We start from the raw sequence: 26371 nt of genomic DNA on the forward strand, positions 1-26371 counted from the left end.
GCTATAGGTCCTAGCATTAAGCACTGTACTACTGTTTTGCCAATTTTAAAAGCAGATCTAATACCTCCAGGAGTTAATTAGGAATTTTCATTTCCTTTCATCCATTTGGAACATTTAATTAACAACAAAACATATAAAACATATCGCATCATTATAGAGACACCCCAATATGTATGGACACACGGCCATACCTACAATAATCTACTTATGTTAGTCATTCTTCTTAAACCTCAGGGATGCAAAAAAAATTCAGTGGCATTCTCTGACTAATTAATTAGTAAACACTGGCATTTTCTGTTGGGCTTTAAAAAAAACCACAAAAATATCTATGAAAAAATGTATTCATGATTAAGTACAGGCATTAAAGATAGCAGGGTGCTGATTTGATGCTCTCATGTGTGTTTATGTTTCATTCTATTTCATCCGGTGTCTGAACTGATACAATTTCACAGGCCTTCTCAGGCACTGAACATTGATTTTATTTGAAGGATGGCTTTGGATATTTAACCAGACTCACATGCTTAGAAAAAGATAATGTCAAAGTTGTTTTTTTTCCTTAACAAACTCCTATTCTGCTATAAATTCTGAAAAAAAAAAAAATAAAAAATTGTTTTCTGAAAACAAGAGCTCTTTCGTTTCAAATTTAAACATAAAAGACACTCCTACCTTAATGAAGTCATGAAACAAACTAATTGCATGATAATAGATGAAAGTAGACAAAAATAGCCCATTACAAGGTGATCAAAATGCATCTTATGTAAGAGACAAGCAGATTCTACGGTAACTCACAGACAGCATAACTAACCGAGAAGTTCTTGGGGGTGACAATCACTTGTTCTACCTCATTAAAGAAGAACTATTCCAAACTTTGATTTTGATCTCAGTTAACTGTTCCACAGCATCACACTAAGAATCTAAGTAAGAATCAAAGTGACTTGGCTATACTTGTAAAAGCAATTAGTTGCCCTAATTGCTTTTACGAGCATATTAGGGCAACTAATACAAGCATATGTACTAGGCTGTGTCTATAGCTCTTGCAGCTCAAGAGCTGCAAGGCCTTTAGATTTACTGAAGCCAGTTCCATAAAAGCATCAGAACCTAATACTGCACAGTCAAAAAAAATCATTTGGAAGGGCAGCAAGAAGAAAGAAAACGTCATGGCCTACATCATACTGAACAGAATGTGCAGTTCTGGTCTCCTCGCCTCCAAAAATCACCACAAAAAAAGGCACACAGAAAGATGATAGAGATGATGAGATGTATGGAACAACTTCCCTACAAAACCTGAATGCATAGCCTTGGGCTCACTGACCTGTCAAACAAAGAATAATGGGGGTGTGACTCGCTAAGGAAAAGTAAATGAAGATCGGTTGTTCACGTTTCCTACACTGCAAAAACTAAGGAACATCAAATGCAATTTTGAGATGAATCTTGAACTTGCTGACATAATAATAAAGCTACACAACTGAGGAGGATAAACTCTTTGCAAACAACTAACCAGACCTCTTCTCAGATCTGCCCCTTTTATGATGACAGAAGTATGCCTTAGAATAAGCTAAAAAAAAACAAAAACTGAAATGCAAAAGACCTGTATTAGGAACAGGGTAACACCAATAAGAATCTTCATGCATTAACTGCATGCGGATTCTGTGCACTTAAGCTTAGTTGAAGCTACAAGCTTCATGCCAATCTGTTCCATATTTCAATAAAAAACATGTTTTTTCTATCTGCGAATTCTGACTGCCTATAAATGAGTTACGATTTACTGAGTTAATAGTTTATTCATTATCTTCTAGGAAGATTAAGCTGTTTAACAAGTGGAAATTTTCAAAGCAGAGCAGCCAGCAACCATCTCTGGAAGGTGTACACTCTAACTACAGTCTAGAAGAGAATGAGCCATAAAGATACAGAGAGAGAAAACAAGAGAGAAAGTGGGTGTTTTTCCCATGAGATATAGCTCTCTGTGAGCTCTTCTGTAGTAATTGCAGTACGAAGATGAGCTAGGATTCATTAATCTCTATCAGATTAGCAGCATAGAGAATGATACATTCAAAATTACTTTTGGGTAGTGATAATAGGTTTTACCCCTATCTCTTGATTTATCTTACTTTGTAGTCAAGATTTTGTTTTTTCTTTCAATTTAAACGGTTAGAATCTTTAACAATACAGCATAGACCAGATGTTGAAGGGCATTAAATAGGATTAAGTAGATTTAAAAAGTAGTGTAAAGTAAATATCTCAAATAAATGATATTTTCCTTTCGAATTCTGGAATAGCATGTAACACCTTCACTTCATTTAGTAACACTAAGCTGAAATATTTGAACGAACCTGAAAATGTTTCACGGTTGGAACTAAGCTGTTACTGCAGGACTGGATCACCTCTCTGGCTCAAATGGGTAAACTTATTTTAATAAAGTGAAACCTGTTCTGTGGATGTTTCTTTCAGCTTTTTCTAACAGCTGACCAATTCTCATTTGAATCATAATCTTATTTCACCCATATAAAGACTGCAGTAATTACCTTCTCTTTCAATGCTTTTTGACAGAAAAACTTTGATTTAAAACTGTGCTACTAACACTGTTTCCCATTTGACTGTTTATGTATACAACTCAGAGCAGAATAAACACAATTACTTTAAAAGTAATTAAACTATATACATTTACAACTATTTAAGTTATTTCTTGTTTCATTGAGAGTATCATCTGATCTACTTGCTGGGATTTTTCAGAGAAACGAAACAGATCTGCAAACACTATCAGTTAAGAGATGTTCAGACAAAAAGACACCTGATTTATAGGCTGTCCCACAGAGGGCCTAGAGACAATGAACTGCTCTTCAGCAACAGCTAAGTAGCTAGTAAGTAACCCACAGATTAGACTGCTCATGAGACCTCATGAGATGAGATGCCTTCTGTTTGTTGACTGCTCTCCTAGTATCTAAATGGGGTCACATCTGGAAGGCTGGGGGAGAACAGCAAAATGAAGGAAGATCAGCAGAAACACAAATGTCGCAGTCTTAGAGGTGCAAACAGAAAAGGACCATTAGCACTTCAGAAGCAGCTAAGGGACTTCAGAAGGCTAAAGATACCAAATCAGTAATTAGAGTAAAAAAGTGCAAGTTCCTTAAATACTTACCATGATTCCTAAAAAATTAAAAGAATCACAAGGCAATTTAAGCATTAAGGTCAACAACACAGCACAACCCTTTGAATATTTCATACATTTTAAAATGAAATATTAATTACCAACCTTAATGCCAAAGTGTAGGTTCCAGGTTGCCTTTGGCTTTCACGAATGAGATAGCTTCCCTCTGCAACACTTAATAACTGGTCAGCTTCTTCCCTTGAGATCATGCCATGAAATCTAAGGAACAAAAGCATTTTGAAGCACGTTTTTTCACTTTTAAATCACCCCCTCCTCAAAAAACATCAGCTATAGCATTTGAAAGTGAAAGTAACATAAAAATGATTGTTGTGCAGGAGCCTACATATTAATCTCCTTTCTGGCTCTATTTCAAATCATTTTAAATGGTTCAGGAAGGCTTCTCTTTATCTATGAAACAAGCATACTACTTTTACAATTGGCAGCCATCAATTTAATACTCAGAAGAGTCCATTTTCTCCTCTTGGCTTCAGATGCTTTGTGTCAGATGCATGTGATCCAATATTTTGCAACATTCAGGGATACTGTAGCAACTTGCTAAAATCCTGGGAATGGCAGTCTTAGTAACTACTGATTTAAATACCAAGCTAGGCATTTTTTACCAAAATATACACAAACCAGATCTGTTTTCCTTTCCCCACACTAGATCTAGCCATCTTTGCCTTATCAGTCTGAAAACAAATACACGTATAAGATATCCATTTATGCTACATTTGTGTTTCTAATCTTCTTTCTCCTGCATGCAAACACCTTTCACAAAGGCCAGTTGGAGAGTGGAGTGAAAAAAAGAGACAACTCCCTGGAAGTGCGGAAATTTTCTCAAGTAAGTTATCACTCAATAACATCCAGAGCCATCAGAAATAGCAGCTGTAAATTTTGGTAGGAAAAAAAAATGGTGGTGCTGCAATAATGCGATGGAAAGCAAGACATGCTGCAAGGAAATGGAGCAAAAGCTCTTGCTGCAAAAGCAAAACGAGCAGCCTGGCAGAAGCAACAGGGCTGAGATGCAAAACGCAACTTTCAACCTCGCCAAGGTCTCACACAGTGACAGCCGGGCAGATGCAGAAGCAAAGTGCTGTGAATTCACCCACTGTGAGGAAAAGCTGCCTTTGAAGGGTGCAATGACATGTCCAAGCCCCTGTGCTTCTGTGCAAACCATGCTGAAAAACAGGGTGCCCACTGCAAACACTTTCAGGCTTTCCATTAAATATTGTAAATCAACATATCATGGAGACAAAGCACGTTGAGATGCATGTTACTTACTCTCTTCCATAATATTTTGGACGGTTCTCTACCTAGAAAAAAACAAAAAACAAACAGATGGAAACTTTAATGTTTCACATTTACAAGTGTATCAGCATAATGTCCTTAATAGAATATAATAAATAGGTAGGGACATGACTGTGAAGTATATACCAAAATCATTGAGCATCCCAGGATTTTCCCTGTGAGCGGAATACAGGAAGGAAAAGGCAGAACTTCAGGAGCACACTGTACTTCTGAAAGGCTTAACACAGAGTGAGAAGGAATGAGCTGCTTGGATCATGTCCTCTATGGGTCTCCACTAACACAAACTGATGGCATTAAGTGTTGCCTATGCAAATTGTCAACAAATAAAATGAAATATTCATTTCACAGAAATGTACTGTACTAAGTGCTCTAGTGCCACGAAACATCTGCAAAACTCTTAAATGTTAGTAGTACCTTCCATCACACGGCTGTTGATGTCACTGGCAGGGAAAACAAAGCCACTGTCACACTCAGGGAGGGCACGTGGCAGATTAAATGATCATTAGCAAGTGCCCAACTTGTGTAGTAATCCAGTGAATGGTGATCTTCTGCTTCACCTACGAGACCTCAGCATCATATGTGAAAGCGTGCTACTGGGTAACAGAAGGCAGCCCAATCTCCAGAGACCAGTGTGAATGGACACTCCAGGCAAGGGATGGTAGGAGTCAACTTTCCTGCTCATTCCAACTCATTTGCAATTGTGTGTGAACCTGAGACAGTTCTCTCAGGTAGTTTGCAGAAAAGAATGCTGTTGTTAGATCTGGCTTTCTCTGTGCTGCAGTTTCACCTCAGCAAACACAGTGAATTTGTATGACAGAACTGGAAAGTTTATACAAGAAAAGCATTCCATTTCAGCAGTGGATTAGTAAGGTGACAGGTCACCCCCAGAACAACCACAAATCTAAGAGAAACTGTAACACTGCATTCTGTGAAATTATTTGAAAACACCAATTGGCAGATGACAGGAGCTCACTGGGCCTCTAGGCCATCTGAGCCGGGTTTGCAGTTCACCTTGGTGGACTGTGAGTTAGAGAGCAAAATAACTGTTCTGGTTGACATTGAGTCCCTACTGATCAATTTTACAAACTGCATAAAAACGTCAGTGTAAATGTTGATGTGCAACACAGCCTGCTTTTATAAGACCCTGTGCAACAGGAACCCACTTGGTTCCTGGCCTACTTTTCGGTGCATGTCTGTGTGCTTTCTCAGTAACTTTTTTACTTATCATAATATTAGCTTTTTGTCACCTGGACTGAATGTGTACATTTAGACTCTAAGGCAACTCCACCTGAGCTCAGCGGGGGCCTTCTTCACACCACACTAGCTGGGCTACACATCCAATGCAGTCCATGTAAATGTATGAAAACAAAGTTCTTGTAAACCACATTTATCATATCTGACAAGTAGCACCATGCTTCAGCTTTTTACAGCACTTGCTACGAGTACCATTGCACCAACTTTACTCGTAGTAAATTAGCCCTAAAAGAAAGCATAGCACTTGCTCTTACTGCAGCTGGAAGCAAGATGCAGCTTTCCTGGGTTTTGGTGTCTGTTTGGACATCACAAAGTTCCCACCACACTGTATTTCTGCATCCTCCAGCTACATGTGAGCACTGAGAGCCAATCGGGTCAGCACAAAGCCTCACAGGGCTGACTTAAACTGGGTCAGCAGAAAGCTTAGGGCACAAAACAGAAATGTTTAGTGGGACTGGAACTGAAACCTATGTGAGAAAAGGAATTTGTTTTGAAATAAAACCAAAGCAGCTACATTAATTGTCAATTTGCTTACTTGTATTGTACATGCACTTGGGGCCACAGGAAAGATCTGGGCCTTGCTGCAACATCTACAAGAAACACAAGGATGAATGTAATTATCCACCGCTGCTTTGTTTCTGATTTTTTTTTCCTTCCATGAACTGGTGGTGAAGCCAATATAACCAAGTTTAAGAACAGATAATGGGGCAGACCTTGGAAGTACCTTACAGAAACCACTCCTTTGGAGAAAAGCCTACATACCGTGGAGGCTGGGACATCCTTCTGGGTGAGTATGACACAGAAAAAGCCACTTCTGTGAACATCTCTAACATGGATGCACATTAGGTATGCCCATCTGATGGTGTGCAAAGGCCATTTTCACAAGGTTATGCAGAGACACTGTTTAACAGCTTGTTTACTACTAGCAAATCAGGATGAAGCCTTGCTATAGGGCAGGAAAGGGCAGCGATCTTAAGTATCTCCTCCATCTGACTGTTAGATAGCTTTCTATTCCTAATTATTTAAAACGCATCACGGAATGCCTTCAGATGGCAGTTAAGAATGCCCTACATATGCCTGCATATGCACACACACATGTATATAGAAGATAATACGCACAATAGACAGAAACTTGAGAGAGAGATAATATAATATTAACTGGACAAACAGCATTGTAATATTGATACAAGTCTCATGCAGAAATCTAACACCTTTACCATATTATGGAATCACCAACTTTGAAGTTTACAAATTAACATCACACAGAGTTAAAAGCCTTGGCTCTACGGCACATACACAACAAAAAAGCCCAGAGGAAGCATTGCTCTTTCTAGCTCAGCGTAACTTCACTCATCTGCGTGTTGCTCTGATATAAAACTGGTGCAGCAGCTCAAACTCTCCGTATTTGAGAAGCATTTCACATTAAGTAGGTCATTCTGTTGAATGCACCTCTCAGTATCAGCGCTTGCATACTACGTGCCTTCGCACCTCAAATAAGAGTGGGATCTCTTTACTCTAAAGTGCGACATCCAATTAGTCGTTAACAAATTCCTCTAACCATCAATCTTGCTTTTTTTTCAACAAGTGGGATACAGTAACACAAGGGGAGCAATTTAAGCGCTAATACCTTACCAAATTACACGTTGTTCCCTCCTACTGACCTCTTTGATGTTCGCTGGACCAAAATTCTCTTCCTAATATTTATGAATTTGTTTATACAGCTGAATAATTCAACCACTTAGGAAAAGACTCCGCTCCCCACTGGCTCATGCATGGCTGCTAATAGTAACCCAGCTGAGAAAGAGCAGATCACAAAGCTCAACACTAGCAGGAGAGGCTGAGACCACAGAGAAAGGTTAAACATGTTAGTGCTCAATGAATACATTTCCACATCTAATCTGAAGCAGCTGCAAAAACTGTTCAATGTTTATAATGAAAAACACTTACCTGTGTTGCAATGCATTATTTCAATTTTACCTTCATTAGGAAAAAATAACCTTCAAAGACATTTGTTGTTTATTTTGTTTTTTCTTTCCAGATGAATGGATACCATAACAGGAAAAAAAAAATACTTAATATGTGCTGCTCTGCAGCTAAATGTCTGCAACTGACTCATTCTTCCATAGCTTTTTTACTTAGCTCAATTCTTACTGATTTCTAAACACTGCAGATTTTACTTCTCAGTTTCCTCAGCAGTGCTCATGGTGCAGACACTGGTTTGCTCAGAAGTTCAAGGGCTGGGATGAAGCTATTTTACAACACAGAATGTCTCCTTTTCTGTTGCACAAGGAAAGTTTTACACTACGTTCAAGTTCAACTGGTTCAGTTTTTCAATTTGCTGCCTCTATAGTACCTGATCAATTTTTATATTTATAACTAATGGTATCAACAGTAACATGAGAGAATTATAGTGGTTGCTGTGACTTGTATTTGAATAAACTTTATCCAGATACTTTTATATTTGCCCTGCACAAATAAGTCTTGCTCGATCCTGCAAAGAGACCGAACTGGATCTGAAGGATCCATCACCCCAGAGGGAGGAAACATTTTGTATGAGCAAACACACACATTTGTATCCCTGCTTATTTGCCTGAATTCACCCAGCTGATGCCTATTAGAATTCTAAGAACACTGTGATGGAGAACGCTGTGTAAAATTTGCTTGTGACTTCTCATCACCCAGGGCTACAATGCTTCTTGTAAAATTAATTCATTCTTTCCTTGAGCTAAGTCTTGCTTAAGTGCAATCAGCTTTTGTTACGTTGCTCATAAAAATACAAATCCATCAAATTAACAGAAGTCAGGAGTGCTTCCACTACATGAAATACTTTGTTTCTGTTAAATCTCTACCTTTTATCTTAAAAACTGACAGGCTATTTCATGGAATCACAATTGGGCATTTGAAAAGATGACAGCGAAACGCCTGTTTAATTGTGTAAAGTAATCCTCTTTCTGATCTAAACTGCAAGCTATTAATGTTCCTGACAGTGCTCTGTCCCTCTGTATTTAATACTACGTCAAAATGACTAACATATTGCAAGGATTAATTTCCTTTTTCTTGGCACATGATAAAAATGCTTAAGTTTTATTGCAGCAATGTAATAACTTTCAGTGGTTACGCAGTTATGCTCTGTAATACTGTTCACATGTCAAGCCTAACATTTTGGTATTTCTGTAACTGAAATTAATGCTTCCCAGGTTCCTAACTGAAGCTTCAAGAGAGATGCAGACACAAGCAGACCCTTGCTGGCAGGGGTAATTATACCAGCCACAGCTGCCAGCACCACAGCTCTGAGGAAGTGTGAGTCTGCCACAACACCATGCAGGATGTGATAGCAATTCAGGGTCTGTCACAACACCCAGCCTCAAGGGCAGGTGCTTCTGTATCACTGCATCTCAGAAGGGCCCTGCTGAGAGGATTTCTATTTGGATCCTTAAAACCTGTGGCCCTGCATAGCTTAGCAACTAGTGTTGAAAAGCAGTAAGTACTGAGACTCAAAAAACAGAATGCAAGGAGGTATTACAGTTCTGCTTGTTGATTATCAGTCACACCGATCACACTGCCATATCTCCCATGAAGCGCTGTCTGGGTTGCACAACATTACATACAGACTCAGAATTACTGGACTCTACAAAACAATAATAATGATGATGATACCTACCTCACAAGTGCAGGTTATCCTTCTAGGATGGGGAGCTTCCTGTTGTAGCTGATACACTGAGAAAAGGCAAAAATTACATTTTGGTTAATACCGAATCACTGAACCTGTTAGGCTTTTTCATATATATTTTCCATTTAAAATGGATTTAATAAGAATACACAGGTATTAAGGTGACAAAATCACTTGCAAGATGTCAGAGCAGAGAGTATTTCCAGCCAAACCAGGATCATCAATTATTTTTACGATTAGTTATTCAAGCACTAGAGGGTCTCTGGCCAAGCAGATCAGAGACGCAATTAGGATAAATGCAAATTAAAGTTTATTACATGTGAAATCAGGCAGCTAAAACACTTTTTGCAAGGAGCGAACCCCTGTTTGCTCACTGGAAATACGGTGACAGTACAGGAGTCATTCAGAACTTTGCAGAATCAAACCCGATGCTTTTGCCACTACTCAATGGTGACATTTCTGAACAAGGGGAAAAAAATGGCCTTTACTTTTGCAGATCTAAGGACATCGGGAGTCAAATAGCAGGGGAAAGCAGTTAAGGCCTAAATTTTGACATACACTTACTAGTATCTTCTAAATATTTTTATTTGTCATATGAGACTCATTAAACCAAACTAAATCATAGGAGCCAGTGGCAACTTTAATACCAGCTGAGCGACAGTCAACTTCTATCATGAAACCAGTTTGGCTTGGTAAGTCACCTGCAAAACCAGGCTGCCAACACCAAATTATTATTTGAACAGGATCATAACCAATAAAACAGGCATTTGGAATTGTAACATTTTTAAATTAAATTATCTTTCAAACATCGGTACTAGCATAGAGGGCTGACAATGTGTGCTGTCACTTTCTTCAGGTAACAAAACCATACATTACTTCATCCTGTAAGAGCTGAGGTGGTTACTCTCCTCATTTGATGATGAGGTTCTTCCACTGACAAACAGCGTATTAATGTGCAAAATTACATGAGAATGGAAAAAATGGCAAATTGCCCAACGATTTGGCAATCATAAGATCAACTGGAAAAAGTGACTTCCTTTGTTCCAAACAAAAATAAGCCAATGTTTTTTTTTTTCCTGATGCTACTAAAAATCAATCTAACCCTTCTGTATCAGTATCACAAAAGGGATTTATGCAACTGATGAAAACCAGCACACACAGGTAAAAAACAGCAATCTTCATCTCAGGCACAGAACGATCCTTTATTTGCCTAGCACCCAGATCCTCGAACGTCCATTGAAAAAGCCATTTCTGATGGCATTGACCCTTGTCTACATTCAATTTTAAGAACCACAGAGTAAGGTCCAACATGTTTTGCAGAAATTGACCAGAAGCTGTGAATTGTTTCCTTCTTTACTTCAAGCAGGTTTGAAAAGGTTTTCTGGAAAGAAAATCCTCATCCCAGAAGACAATACCTTTTCTCATCTTCCAGCCAGAAGCACAGCAGGTAGACTAGTTAAGTGACAAAACAGGATGCGCATTTCTTCTCCTCTAATTGATGCATGCACTTCAAACTTCAAAATCAGTTTCCTTGCTGCAATTATCACTAGGGAAGTCAAACAAGCCATTTCCCCTCATCCATCAGGAGAGAGAAACACAAGCAAACCCCGTGACTGTGCATTTAATTCTGAGCTATGGGAAAGGTTTGCTGCAGTGAACCAAGACAGCGTAGGAGAGGGTAGGAACACATATTTATCTGAGCCTCCAGCTCCTGGTAAGCTACTAGCTAAGGTCTAGCATTAAGAAAGGTTGGATGCTCCTATTCCTGACTACAGCCTGGAATGAGATGCCCAAACAGGCAGCGCTGCTCAGGTTCATGGAAGATACACAAGCTTTTGGTGCTTCTTAAACTCATATTCAGATGTTACAGCTGAAAGATTAGCACCGTGAAATGACAAATGAGACAAACAGGAAAAGAATGCTCACCCATATCCAGAGACCTAGGCTTGCAGGTCTCTCCACAAAGAAGAGATCTTGAGAGAGAGACCCTTTCTCAGTGGCAGTCAACCCTTAAATGGGGTCTAGGAGAGGTGCAGCCAGGCTCTACTCCTCCCAGTCACACTGCTGAATTGCCTTCACCTGTGCTCCCAGGACTGACCAGGTCCTTTCTCCAGGTGCTCAATCAGTGGTTCCCATACACTCAGATGAAAACGAAATGAGTCTTTTTCCAAGGCACCTGGCTGAAACTTTTTTAATTCTAACTTGTAAAAAACAAAAAGTTGAGATACTTACAATAAGATTTCCAAACAGGCGGTCTGTATTCATCAGTATCTGAAAGAAAAATGACTGTTTTTAATGTTGTGTTAGAAACACTTTAACACAGAAGTAACATCACAAAAGTGCTTGCGGTATAAATATAAATATTGCACCTGGATTCTGTAACTATTTTTAGTAATGTAGAACAGAGCAGCCTAACAGAAGTTCATCCTCTTTACTTATGGAATATATGGAAAGGCATTATCCTTAGCCAGAAATAAAACCATTTACAAAATGACAAATATGCAGATCAGGAGCCAAAACCTCCGAGGGGACAGGTAATGCAGTGTTTTATTATGTACGTAGAATCGTTGAATGGTTTGGGTTGGGAGGGACCTTTAAGACCACCTAGTGACACCTCCCTCAAAGCCCAGTCCAGCATGGCCTTGAATGCTTCCAGGGAGAAGGCATCCACAACCTGATCCAGTGTCTCACCACCCTCACAGTAAGGAATTTCTTCCTGATTTACTTTAAGTTCCCTTTTTAAACTACAACAGAAAGATTATTTTCAATCTCAGTTAATACCCTGAAAAATCACACCCCCCCCAACGCACTCCTGCCAATAGCTTCTTCCTCTTCCGGACAGCAATTAAGTACTCCTAGAATAAAATACAGCATGGAACTCCATGTTTTGCAAAAAAAAAGAGACTTTTCCACTCTCTCTAAACCAGATTTAAGCAGGAGATATTTTCCATTCTCAGTGTAAGCAGGGTTTTCAAACACTATTCACTGCTTCCTTATCGCTAAAGCAGCTCGTTGTCAAACAGCCACTACCCAGAGCAATGTGACCTACGGAAGGCCCTGGAGATGAGCCACCATGCCTGACAGTGTACCCACAAACGCAGAGATCCCCAGCTGCCTGTCAAAGATGGAGGATCAGCAGCAACAGATGCAGCAGTGGTCACCCACTCCTACTCTGGTATTTTTAATTAAGGCAATGCAAATCGATTCATTCCAGAAGGATTGTAATGAGATCCCTTCGCGTTGCAATGCCACGTGGAAAAAGGGCAAAACATGAAAGTGAAAATAATGGGTTTAGTCCCACGAGAGGACTCTTATCCCCCTAGCTGCATTCCCTTCTGCTATAGCTTATTTTTGGCAGCATCGGCACCAGTTGCGTTGACAAATAAATAACATCAGTGAAGGACAACACTCTTTATTTGTAAAATATGAGCTGACTGTTATGAAAATACAAACATTTTGGCAGCCTAACCTGGACTTGCTCGCACTCAGGCCATGTAATTGTTAGGGTATGGGAAGCACGATCATAAAACTGAAAAGCAGCGTTATTTGTGCCAAACTAAAAACCCCAAACCTTGTTAAAGTCAGACAAGAACAGCAGTAACTTTCATATAACAAACATGTAATGTTCAGAAACTGAAAGGAATGATTTATGTTATGCAGCTGTGCACAAGTATTTTGTCAGAAAATCCCTCTGTAAGCTTTACTGCCCTACCAGTGTTAGAATACCCCGGGGCCATCCTACATGAAAAACAAAGGGTCGTTCCTATTGTGATTCAAAAGAAAAAGAAAAGAACTGATACAAATACTGTAGCAGCAAGAATAGTGCAGCACCCACAGTGGAAGAGAGGGCCCGCAGTGTTCCCTTCTATGTAAGGATGTTCCTAGTTCTAAAATAACTCTGTTACACAGTAAGTATTGAGTACATGCATTGGATTGGCTGTCAGCTTCCTGTTTTTAAAGAGCAGTTGAAGTGGTCCCATCTACCAAGGGCTTGATTTTCAGACAGTGCAGGCCTCTGCATACGGTACCTCCAATTGGCATCCCAAGCACACAAAAAGCACTTTAAGGCTCGATGAGTAAAACGCAGATGATGTTGAACCCAAAATACATTTTCTCACTAACACTGCATCACCGTCCAATTAACACAACAAACTCCTCGCTGGCAGTTCTCAGATCTTTGTACAGCTCCCATCAGTACGGTATCTCAGCACTGCTAAGCATCTCCATGATAAAATCAAATCATTTTCTATGAGATATGCTGCCCAAGAACAGAAACTGCAGTTTTAGACTCGGTCTGTTGAAGCTGGCAGCTGCTGGAGCTGAACAGCCTTCCTAACCTTTTAGGAAAGAAAATGTTTGGTAACTTCCCTCTATCCCAAGCAATGAGACATCTTGAACTCCCTGGGACTTCCCTTTGATTAGAAGGGTGTGAGATTATGTTTTTATACAATTTATCAGAACTTCTTCCAATTCTATGCCTTGAATCCGTGCTGATCTTTAATCATTTTCTACCCTAGACTAGGTCAGAAAAGAAACATCTGACTGCTTAAAACCTGTACTTTCAAGCTCCTAAATCAACTTATCATATTATCAATACATATGCATATATTAAGAGTAAGAGTATCTCAAACTCATTCAGATCTTAAACTGTGATTCTATGATAAACCCCTTTAAATCCCAAAGCTCAGGGAAGTTATAAGGATAAGGGGAAACAATGCTGCAGGACACATGAAAATTAACGTACAGTTCTCTACCCTGCAGGTCAGTTCTTACTCTTGAACCCACAGCAAAACAAAACCAGTCTATAAAGCAAGTTCCTTATTGCAGACCTGTAAGGCTGCGGTGCCTCTGCTTTGGGATCCATGACTCTTTCTGCTGTTCTGCCAGCACTCACGGTGCAGCAGACCCCTCCTGGGCAGAAATGCCACGGTGGGACAAGAGCTCTGCCTTCTCTGCCCAGCATAACTTCCTAGAAGTGTGCAGATTAATGAAAGAAAAAGGAAACTATGCAAACTTGTGCAAGAACTACCTGCAATTCAGAAGTGAAAAGCACAGGATGACCATCAGAAATCCATGCTTGCACCAGAAAAGGCTTTCTGCCAATAGAAAAATCACACAGCCATTGAGAAGTTCGCATACAGAAACAAGTACTGTGAGAGCATCTCAGATCTTTCCATAAATCTGACCAGCTGTGCCATTACAACGTAGCATTTCCCACCATTATTTTCTTCGTACCGGCTGCCATTTTGCCCATTAGACAAATCTGCACAACTTTAGTACTTTCTGAGTGAACGTTTTAACTGCAGATATGAAAACTGTTACTATCGCCTGAATCTGTTTAGACTGCTTGTCTCTGTGTATTCCTTTTATAGAAAGAATAAAAATATTTACCTCTGCTTGAAATGGTTCTTTCTATCTCCTCACTGAAGACCAGCCAGCCCTAGGGTGAAGTAGCAGCAGCGTAACCATGCATGGTAACCCTATCAAGTAATTTAGGGCTCGCTGTGAGACTTGCTACAGAGAATTCAGTTTTGTTTTTCTTTCACTGTATGTCATCTCCTGCAGCACGGTGATCTGTAACCTCACGGCAGAGATTAGTTTAATGCTGTCTGGAAGGAAACAACCAGCTATCTGCTGGCACAGCAGCTCTTGCCCCAGATCTGGGTTGTGTTTGGCAATATCCCTGTCAAACAGAGGTGAGGCCTCAAATGGCAAACCCTGAGGAAGAAGCCGACTCTCAGCCACGTGCACAAAACCTCAATGTGATTAGGAAAAGTGAATCTAATTTCATGTTTTCTGAACAGCTCTAAGCCCAAGGAATGGTATGTCACAAGTATAAAAAGATGCAAGTATAAACCCTTCTTCTGTATGCTATAGTCCAGTAAGCATTAGCATGTGTTTTAAGATACTAGATCATGCTTTCTTTGGCAGCAGTGTGGGTCAGATTTTAACTCCTGGAGAGGTAGATGACAAGCAGCCACGGCCGTTTGCTGACCCTTTAAACAGACTCCTCCTTGTGCCCCTGAAAAAACTTCTAGAAAATTCCTCCTCGGCCTCAAAACGTTGCTTATTAACACCTTCTATATGCCCAAAGGGTTTACTTGATTTACGGAAATAAAGCTATAAATGTCTATTGCTGGTGAGATTCTCAAGCCACAAAAACATCAGAGCTGAACAGAGAATGTCATTTCATCCCTGTTCTCAGAGTGCAAGTGCCAACAGCATTTAAGAAACTAAAATCAAGCCGTCACAGAATGCTTTAAGCAGTAAACTGGCCATAGCTGTATGGGCTTCTATGCACTCCAACCAAAATAAAACTCAAACTGCATCAAAGTAATTAAAGGATAAGTACAGCCACTGCCGTAGGCAGCAGTAGTAAAACAAATGGATGCAGCACCACAGCTTCAGAGCAGATAGGAGATGCTGGTCTCTGCCCATGCCAGCACCTGGCAGCACAGAGCATTTTGCAGAAGCCCTCGTATGTGTGCTACAGCAAGAATGGAACACACCATGGGTCCTTTGTCACTGACAGATGAGAACAAAGCTTTATCCACAAAGCCTTCGTCCCTCTACTACCTGTGCTACTAGCAGTCAGTGAACAAAACAGGCTGTGGGCAGAGCAAGTTGCATGGCACAGTGATGGCCGCTGCAGTGGGTCCTGAAGAGCAGCCAGCCCCTCTGGCAGGCAAGGGGCACCAAAGACTGCAAAGAGGTTTACTTCAGCCTAAGCTCAGTGAGCAGCAGAGATAGCTGTGGCCTGCTTTCCTGCCTCACATTAAACGTGCTCCTAAGTATGAAGACTTCTTTAGCATGTAGCTTCTGGAGCTCTCCATGAAGAGAGAAATGACCAGGAACCTTGGGGTACAGATGGTCCACACAAAACTGGAACACACAAGGTTTCACAAGCCGCAGCAGGACATCACAGGGCCTGTCAGGGGACAGGATGATTCCTGTAGGGCAGCAGCTATTCTTGGCCTTTTCTCATCACTGCAGAACATACGATATGCTGTTTGACACTCAGCCACGATGACTGACAATTCTAGACTGCTATTGAGTCTTTGATGCTATTTTAATGTTATCCTTGGCAGGATAATTCCTTTGAATTTGGAAAAAAAAAGAAAAGCTTTGAAAACTTTCAGACACATCAGTGCTGTTCTTCAGGCAAGGCACTGCTATGTACTAAAGGAGCTGCAGTGCAAACGCTCCAGAATCAAACACTGCTGGTTTCCTTCCTGTCCTCACAGGAATAAAGCATCCCTTCATAGCGTCAGAAAGGTGGAAGAGACCGCTAAGATCATCTAGCCCAGCCACCAACCCACCCCCAGTGTGCCCACCAACTCATATCCCCCAGTGCCATACCCACCTCCACAGGTGGTGACTCCACCAGGTCCCTGGCAGCCCAGCACCCTGAGTGGCTGTGGCACAGCACTAAGCCACACTACTACTCTGGCCTAGGAATGTTGTACTGGGACAAAATTTAGGAAGGCCATGCTCTGAAACCAGCATGAAAGGGAGAGAAAAATAAATCACACTGCCATCCCTATTGTCTACAAATGTCTTTTCTGAAGATGATAAATTCAGTGGAAAAGCTTTTAATGGGTTAGAATGAGGCATCCCCTGAAAACAGCCAGAGTTCAGCGTCTTTTCTCATCAGGTATGCTATTACTGCCTCCATATGAATAATGGGAAAATGTTAATGGGAAATATTTTACCTATCACCAGCACTGCTGCTGCTAAATGGACTTGTCTGCTAAGTGATTAGACCAGGCTGCAGCTGATGCGTTGCTAGATTTCCTCTGAACTGAAGCAAGGGAAGCAAGTTCTTGTTTTCCCTCCTCTTTGCCACACAAACACAGTGGCATCCAATCACAAAAAATGATGATGAACAAAAACTAAGAAAACAAACAAAAATACCAATTAAAGTTCACTTTGAGGTTTGTAACAACTGCAATTTTCATGTTTGCAATAGAAAGCAAAGTAAGCAGCTGTTGCTGCCCCTTTTTTGACTGCTGTTAAAATGGGTTCAACATCTCTAAAATTATTTCTCAGTATTACAATATGCATAAAAAACAGGATTCAGAGAGGGGAAAAAAGATGCCAAGTGCCACCTTGTGGACATTTAACAAACATAATTTAATTGTATTTTCTGTTTATAGCAGCCTGCTTCAGACAACAGGCTGCTGGGGATTTCCAGCATCACTACCCCACACAAAGTGGGCTACCTGGGGCTGCTGACAAGGGAGCCCAAGTGGCAGCTGCCTCTGACCCTCTGATGCAGACCACGGGAAGGCTGATGATGGCTCTTTCAACTATCTGTCAAAATAATGCCATCAAACTCAAAGTTGCCACTTTCATTTCTCCATTTCAGCGAAAAAGAGCCTGTCAATTATTTATTTAACCCACCGTGCTAAAGCTGAATGCACTGTCAGCTGCCCTGAGTTGCTGGTACAATGTGATGGGCAGCTCCCTACTATTTCCTATGGGTATGTGAATGCTCTTTCGCTAACAAATCCTGCAAGACCAGAGTTAACAGAAATACACTTTCACTGGATGAATCACATCTCCTAGATCCGACAGATGATTTGTCCAAGTAACTTCTACACGAGGACAGTAAAGTCTCAGAGCAATTCAAAGTAATGTCAAGCAACATGAACTTGAACGCTGTAATCAAGCTTCCCTAGTGTAAATCCAGACTAGCTCTCATTAGAGACACTGCTCACTGAGTTTGTCACTCAGATGAGTTTGCTTGGAAGTAGGTAGCAATTGTCCTTACACAGGTCTCAGCCTAGCCAGAACAAGCCATAACATGGGATAAAATATTAACCTTCCTATATTTCCCTTCTGATTATTCATCTCCACAATTCCTTATCTCCTCTTTTAAAAATCTCCCTGCACAGGGACCAAGCTCACCTCCCATCACTTGTTTTAGTTGTTCCAAACACTGGTACCTGCAAGGGCACCATCACTTCCACCTGAACTTCCAGCTGGGGACAACTGATATTCAGACCAGTCACCCTAAGAGCAAAAAATGCCAATAGGATGTTACAGAAGTGTCTTCTAGCTGTAAATTAATCTCTTCCCCCGGAATAAGAAATCTGTCCAGTCAAGGTTGTATAGAGGAGACCCTAAATAAAGGAAGAGCTTTCAGGCACTTCTGAAATACAATCCCTCCATCAATTGCATAATGCCCTAATTTACTGAATCAAGAAGGCATGTTTTGTCACTATTTGCTTGGTTGCTTTGAATGTTTTTCACAACCAGCATTGAAATCATGAACATACATTCACTTTCCTGCCCTAAACTATTTTTTGAATACAGCATTGTGGTTTTATCAAAAGCTGAACCACAACAAAAGAGCACAATGCTGACCCTGCCTCTCAATGCATTGGTAATGATCTGCTGAGAACTTGTCCTCCCTTCCATTTCAGACCAAAATAGCTGCTGGGAATTCATTAGCCTCCTGAGGAAAAACACAAACACAACAAAACCACCCATTAGCAGCTCAGGCAAAACCAGACTCATCCGAGAGAAAATTAAGAGCAGATCTGATTTCTGAGTGCTGTTATAAGCAGTCTGAAGATGGACTCGTACTCCAAAGCATGTCTCTCTGTCACGGTGTAATAGACGCTGTTGCCTCTCCTTTCTCAAACTTGACCTGTTTATGTTCTTCGACCATCACAGTTATAACAAACCTATTACGACTCTTATTACAAACAGATTTTTCATTTTCTAAAACAGTTGTCAATAACACAAGCCATTGCTCATGCAAAAATATGGCTTGTGTTTGCATTCTTATTTCCAGAACAGATGCAACACATCAACGCTCATGGTTGGAAGGAGGAGGACAGACTACCAAAGTCCTCTTGCCTGGAACTAGGATCACTTTACAGTATTATAAAGGAAACTCCTAAAACACTTTATTGGCAGGGTCAGAGGAAGGGAAATGGACACAATGTGGTGGAATGCCTTTTCTTGTGTTGAATTAGGTTTTTTCCTCCAAACGTCATTCTCCAGATGCTGTGAGCTTTTGCCCAACCCAAAAGCTGGAAGTATCATTTCTTACCTCATTCTGTTCTCATACAAAACCTTCAAGAAGCCTCCAAGGATGCAAAATAGGATTTCCCATGTAGAGGAGATGAAAGCCTCACCTTCCTTTTTGGCAATTTCATGGCTCACCAATATAACTACAGCAAAAAAATATCTAACAGCCTCTCCCTGTTTATAGTATTAAATACATCTTTTCCATAAATCTCCTTCTCCGGAGATTCATCTGTGGCCCTGGAAGCACCAGGGGGCGTGAGATATGCCCTTCATTTGTCCTCAGCTCTTGCCACATTTGGAGGATGAAGGCTGAGCTCTGCAGATGAGGGTGAGCAGCTCAATGCAGAGCTTGATCACTGCCCAGTGGGGAACAGGAGAGCTGCCTGCAAAGCCATATATGATCAGAAGTTGAAGGTAGACCCCAAATCTTTTTTTGGGGGGTAATCCCACTTTTTTCTTCCTCTCCTCCCCCTCTGTCTGCTTAATTTGGATGGCTTCTTACCTGTTTTGTTCCTTACTGGAACCAAAAGCCCCTGGCAACACCCACAAGCAAAGACCAAACTCTGTGCTATGGAACACGATGTCTAAATAGAAAACAAGAACAGCTGCTGGCAAGAGCAGCAGAGGCTCACAAAGACAAAGACATTCTATAGATGAAAAATTGGTATCCCTGTTCTTGAGTCCTGGCAATCCAACGATGCCCCAGGCAGCACTGCCTCTCTGCATAACATTCAGCCAGCATGGCAGAGGTGAGGAAGAGCTATATCCTGTTGGGTTTCTTGTTTTGTTTTCCTGTGAAAAGCAATCCAATTCTGCACTGAAGCATCATGTCCAGATTCATATGGAAGCCATAAAGTGCAGATGAATATGTATGGAAGACTGCCCCTACCAAATAATTATCAGCAGCTTTTATAGTCTGCTCTGGCTTGTATACTTACCAGATACTAAACAGCATTGAGGAGACTTGAGTGGTACCCTGCCACGTGAGAGCCACTCTACAAGAGCCAAGTACTACACTAACAATGGGATTGCTTTTCCTGCCCATGCTATTACTCCATATTTCACAGTCCCCCACGTTTTCTGGGGGGGAAATTTCTGTGATTCCGTGACTTCAGAAATTTCCTTCTTTTTCTCATTCAGATATAAGATGAACAAATACTTTGAATGCTGGAAATGCCAAATGCCCATCAGCTCATCCAGGCTGGCAGAGGCTGTGGCACATCACACCGCAGGCTGCCCAGCTGGAGACAATCAGCCTTCCTCACAGGGATCAGCAATTAGATTTAACAGACCAAATATTTCAGTGACTTTAAATTACACTCTTCTTTGTTTCAAGACAGATCTGGAAAGGCAAAATCTAGAAGGCTTTCAATTTTCTGCCATCACTTACGAAGATGTGCAAGATGGATACAATCCACTGCACTGAAATTACAAATCATGAGCATCTGCAAAACCCTCATCCAGGAGCCTTTATGCCAGTTTATGATTACATCGTTTAAATGCTTGCAAAGCACTGCGGGCAGCTCTTGGGTTTGTCTCTGCTTTAGCTGAAGCCTGCTCCTGTGAAACTGCACGATCTGTCCACAAGGTGGAGCAGCTAAATAGCTCGAGATGCGAGCACTAAGCCTCGAGTTCTGGAAGAAAAGAAAATCATGTGTCAGGGAATGAGCATATAGAGAAATTACCTGCGCTCCTGGAGGATTATGATACGTGCATTTTCATGTGGCACAAGTAACATGATCTTCCAAAGAGTTTGTATTAGGCTTATGCTCTGAGTTTACTGATTAAAACAGTACTTAAGTATAGTACTCTATATGCAAACATATTCTGGAGACTGAAATATGCTTTCTATCACATAAAAATCTGCATCAGCAGAACCTGGGAACTCCTCCTTGATCTCACAACTCAGAGGACCATCCTCCTTGACAGCACCAGGTGAGATTCCATGCTGTGCAGATTGCATCCCTGTATGAACAGCTCATAGGCAAGGAGGAAAGGGGTGTGAGAGGATTGCTATGGGATAAAAGAGTGACTGCAGAGAACCATTAGGAGGGGACGAATTCAGAGGGCTTGTGCTGTAGCTGGCAGGAATTAAAATCTTTCCTTGTTCCATTTTATTTATCTGCACACTCTTTCCTCTCTTACTCAGTTTACTTTGGTTTACTTAAAAGAAGGCAAGGGGATTTTAACACACTATTCTTGACCTAATTCTACCCTCTGGTTCCTGGGCAAATGCTTTGATATATTCTAATAACAACAGATATATTCCTGGAGGGCACAAGGAAAGCAGTAACCTTTTCTATGTCAAACTCTACCACTCTGAGAACATTCCACAAGCCTTTATTAATTACACATGGGCACAACTAGATCTGACCTTTACAGCTTCAGCGCTTATCTCTATAATATTTCCTACAATATTCACAGATATAGAAAACACAGTTTTATACTAGTCACTTCCTGAAGCACAACTCCAAGCACTAAGCTGGGAAGCCATGGGTGAATTTTTTCTCCCTCATTTATAAGCATCAGTGTTGCTTTTCTAATACTTTGATCAATAGGTACCCACGTGCCAGTTAACAGATCCATCTTCTTTTCCCTGCTCCTAAGTAGGTTTTTGTTTCCATTTTTCCCTGAGACTCACAAGCTGTTCAAGGTTGCTGTCCTTACTTGCTTCATTAGGTCTTACACACTAGGTAGGGTTAGCACAGCACCTAGGAGAAAAGAACTTCCCACCCTGCGGTGAGAACCCACAGGCATTACCTGTAGGTAAGCCACCCTGAGAGGAACTTTGGCTTTCCACGTTCCTCTCACTAAGCTGACCAAGCAGGAGAACTAGAAGTCTTTCCCACGCAGGCAAAACACCCATTCACAGAACAATGAATTGATTTCACTTCCATACAGTACCTTTACTTTAAGACTGTGACAATGGAAAAGATGGGTTTTGCCAGCAGCATCACAACCTCATTTCCTCTTTTACCTCCACGTTACCTCTCTCACACTTCAGCTGTCCAAGCAGAGTGACACTACACACCTAGGCTTTGCCTCCACAGCATCCCATAGCTCCAGCCATTAGCAAATGGGCAATGGGGATTCCAGCCACAGAAACACACCTGTGTGCTCTTCCTCTCTCCAAGAGGATCCACAGACAAGCAACAGAGCAGAACCTGTGGGTCCTTCCCACTGCCTCTGGGCTAAGCCAGGCACGCAGCCTCTGCACACAAAGCCATGACTCTGTGCTTAAACTCCATTCAGCTGCCACAGCAGGCAGGAAGAAATGGATGCAGAGAGGGAAAAAGGCTGCTGACAAGGCTGTGGTGACTGAATGTACAGCCAACCTTCAGAGAGCCTCCAAGTGCCACCCTGAAGGCCCCACCTGCAGCTATCATTCCAGAGGTTACACAGAGCAGCTTGACATTCTGCAGCAAAGGGCAATCTCTACTGGGAGCAAAGAACGCTCAGCCACTCTGCCAAGGAGATAAGACACAGCATATTCACCCTTCCGACTGCCTGATAACCACAGGTTTGTCTCAAGCTTGAACCTATGATGTCACTCTGCTCTCTAGCCCCGTCCTCTTTTAGAATAGGCTTTCACCTATGCACTGAAATCGCCATAGATCAACATTAAGGGCATGAAAAAGGCACGTTGTAACACTTCCCATCCCTCTCCATGCTCTTGCTGTGCTGACACATACACACATTAATTGAAAGGAACCCACCAGACTGGGTGGATTTTCCTCCCAAGCTGATGCAGTAACTTATCTCAAGTTTTATAGTCTTTGTGGCACCACCCTACTAGAAGCAGCCCTAGAATGCATGAAATTTGATTCAGATATACCACCATAAGACAGAAAAAAACGCACAGTATTGAGCCTAGAATTAATGTGTCTATTCACATACAGCCACAAGCAAAACAAAAGCTGAAGGTGTTTGTTCACTTTAAAGCTGACAACGTTGGGTCTGTTGTTGTATGTGGAGGCAGCGTGCAGCAAGTCACAGCAGCTCAGAGGACACAGCAACGCGCGACACTGTGATAACTCAGTTGTAAGCAAATCACAGCTCTATCTGCACACACAGTCCCGCATTAACCCAACTCCCCCTGATGCTCCTGCACTCATCGTTTAAGATGTACCCCTCTGCTTTTACACTTACAAAGGATTTCACATCAATTTATTAACGTATATTAATCTCCTTTGCTGCATCTTTCTATTGTCCCTTTGTGGCTCCTTAGGAGGGTGCAATCTTCACGCTATTACTCTTAACAAGATTTTATTTAAGACCTCAGCACAGCAAGGCCCCCCTCTCCATCTTCTGTTTGCTCATTAGCTTTAACACGCAGCAACGTCACTAACAGCAGATGTGAGAGCAGGCGCAAACCCCTGCTTCAATTTCCTTTGTAACGCAAATTTATTGATAGCAGAACGTCATTATTTCGATAAAACGCACAGAAACTAAGAAAAAAAACCTGGTAAGTCTGAAAAAAAAAACAACAAAACACCAGGTGCTTGAGTTACAAAGGTTACAGAATCATCATAACTGCTTGAGCCAGAAGGGACCCTTACCGGCCGCCCAGCCCAACTCTCCCGTTAAGAACTTGGTTTAAAAGCTCGAGTTAAAACACTCGTAACTTTATAGCTAAGCCCGCACGGACACAGCAGCTACTCACCGCGGCAAACGCGTGTTGCCCTCAGCAGGCGCTGAGTGAGCTCGGCCCTGCCCCGCCCGACACGGCCGCCATCCGCAGCCGGGCCGGCAACGGCAACACGTGCCGAACTTGTTGTCGGATGGAGCCGGCGTATCAGAACAACAGAACAGGTGCCAGCTCTTCGACGAGAGGAGCCAGACCACGCTCGTTCTTACGCGGAGCTGCACCACCCCGGACACGTCGGGTCGCTCGCTGCCATAGAAGCGATGCCCGGCCGTGCCGCCCCCCGCAATGCTCCCGTACCGCCTAGAGGCGCTTTGCTCGCCTGGTGGCTTTCAGCAACACTCGGTTTGGGCAGCGCTTTAACCGCGAAATTAACACCACGTTTAATTAGAGAAGCCCTACGCTCAGCAGCCAAACCACGGCTCTTCCGTTCTCCCTCCAGAGCCCCTGGAGCACCAGGCACCGCACAGAGCCGAGCCCAGAGCCGAGCCCATCCCCGCACAGCCCCATCCCGCCGCTCTCCTCCCGGCTCAACTTTTACCGCCGTGCCCTCCCCGCCCCTCCCGGCCCCGCCCCGCTCTGCTCGGCACACAATGGGCCGCTACTCACCGAACAAGGTCAGAGCCATGGCACAAATGGGGGCTGGCCGGCCGCAGCGGGGCTGGCATTGGCGCGGCGGCGCTTCGCGGTAGCGGCTGGGCGCGACCGCAACGCCCGCGGAGCCGCCGGCTGCGGCCGAGCAGAGGGGGCTGAGGGCCGCGAGGGGCCGCCTGGGCCGGGCGCGGCCCCGCTCCCGCTGCCGCTCCTCCCGCCCGCGCTGTCAGTGCGGCCCGCCGCCTCGGGGAGCCATCTTGCGCCGACACACGACCCGCCTCCCGCCCTCCTGCCGCAGCCGGCGGGGCCGTAACCATGGCAACGCGGCCGCCCCGCCGCCGAGGCACAAAGGAGCCGGGGCCGGGCGGCAGGTGCGGGGCCTCGGGCAGCCGCCGCCTCCAGGGCCGGGAGAGCGGCCCTTGTCCTCGGCCCTTGTCCTCAGCCCGGCCCCTCAGGACCGCCAGCTCCTGGGACAAAGCGCTGCTCGATGTAGCACAGAGCACCCTGTGCCACGGGATACGTTCAACGAGGAAAAACACTTTGAAAGGTAGTTTGAGGACTATCGATATTTCAAAAGACGTTTTTATGGCCATGCCGTGAAGAATAATATCAACTTCCCCTCAGGTTTCCTTGAATTGCATACAGCTTTTTCTCTGCCACTACTCCAGCATCTTTCTCTAATGACTACTTGTGCATACTAGAAACGTTTCCTTGTCCAGAGACACTTTGATACGTCAAGAAGAAATCGGAGGCACAAATCAGGAGGAAAAAGCACCCAAACAGCCCAGAGTTCTCTAAAGAGAAGGTCTCTTCTCCCACACCTTGCTTTTTGCACAGGCCTAAAATCATCATGGCTATTTCCACACAACAGTATCTTACAATTGCATGATACCTTATGGAGCCGGCACACCTCAGAGCACTGGCAGTAATGCCTGGGAATTTCCTCAGCGAGCACTACTGAGACACCTTGCCATTGCTTCACAGGGAAGCGGGGATGATCTCCTACATAGGAGAAATTTCTCCTATAGTTACACTTGCCTCCTGGTAGGAACAGTCAGGGTGTAGTATGGAGGCTGTACTCCCTGGAAGAGCCATACAGACACAGGATGCCATTCTCCGCTCCACTCCTTGACCTTCATCTGCTTTCTCACCTCCTCCCCTGAGCCTCACAGCTCTTTACATTCCAGAGGCAATTACCACTGCTTCATTCTCTGCATTAAATCCCCTTTACTGGGATTTAAGGCTGGCTGCCAGTGTCTACTTCTCCACTGTGGCCCCTGCCCATGCCGCCCCTTGCTTTTGATATGGACCTTGATACATAGGATTGTCTGAGGGCCCGGTACAAAACGGTGCCTAAATAGCAGACATTTATACTTCAAACCTAAACTAATTCACTCATCATATATTGATAAATGATGTAAAATTAATTACTGACATTTATATATACCCAACTGTAAAGAAAGGTTTCCAGCTTGTAAATTCAACATTATGTGAAGGAAAATAAATTAAAGCCATCCCGTATTAGTGGGGAATAGTAAAAGCAAAGGCATGGTGAAATGTTACCTGATGAATAGGGGCAGCATCTCACTGCAGCTGCCCCTTGGCAGCAAGAGGGCAGCTCAGCAGAAGCCTAATGTGTAACTGCTGCTGGCCACGTTACCCAGCATCTCCATTGCTTCTCTCCTTTGCAGAGCAGCATTTACACCCTGGAAAA

At 42.7% G+C, this 26371-nt stretch overlaps 1 protein-coding gene across 5 annotated transcripts in view; it reads right to left on the reverse strand.

Moving 5' to 3' along the window:
* CHN1 (chimerin 1) overlaps positions 1-25056 on the reverse strand; it is a 73722-nt gene extending 48666 nt beyond the window's left edge. The window contains exons 1-5 of one of the 5 annotated variants that reach the window (XM_085552570.1): positions 24673-25056; positions 11610-11648; positions 9365-9424; positions 4427-4454; positions 3251-3364 (exon numbers count right to left, since the gene is read on the reverse strand). In XM_085552570.1, the coding sequence (XP_085408696.1) occupies positions 3251-3364; positions 4427-4454; positions 9365-9424; positions 11610-11648; positions 24673-24691 (260 nt within the window). In that variant the 5' untranslated portion in view covers positions 24692-25056. Of the gene's footprint in view, positions 1-3250; positions 3365-4426; positions 4455-9364; positions 9425-11609; positions 11649-14768; positions 14946-24081; positions 24633-24672 lie in introns of those variants that run through there. The other 4 variants (XM_085552573.1, XM_085552571.1, XM_085552574.1 and 1 more) reach the window with 4 other exon arrangements.
* Between the last annotated feature and the right edge of the window lie 1315 nt (positions 25057-26371).

The sequence above is a fragment of the Coturnix japonica genome, chromosome 7 (genome assembly GCF_054131305.1).
Source record: "Coturnix japonica strain WE chromosome 7, WE-NBRP24, whole genome shotgun sequence".
NCBI lineage: Eukaryota > Metazoa > Chordata > Aves > Galliformes > Phasianidae > Coturnix > Coturnix japonica.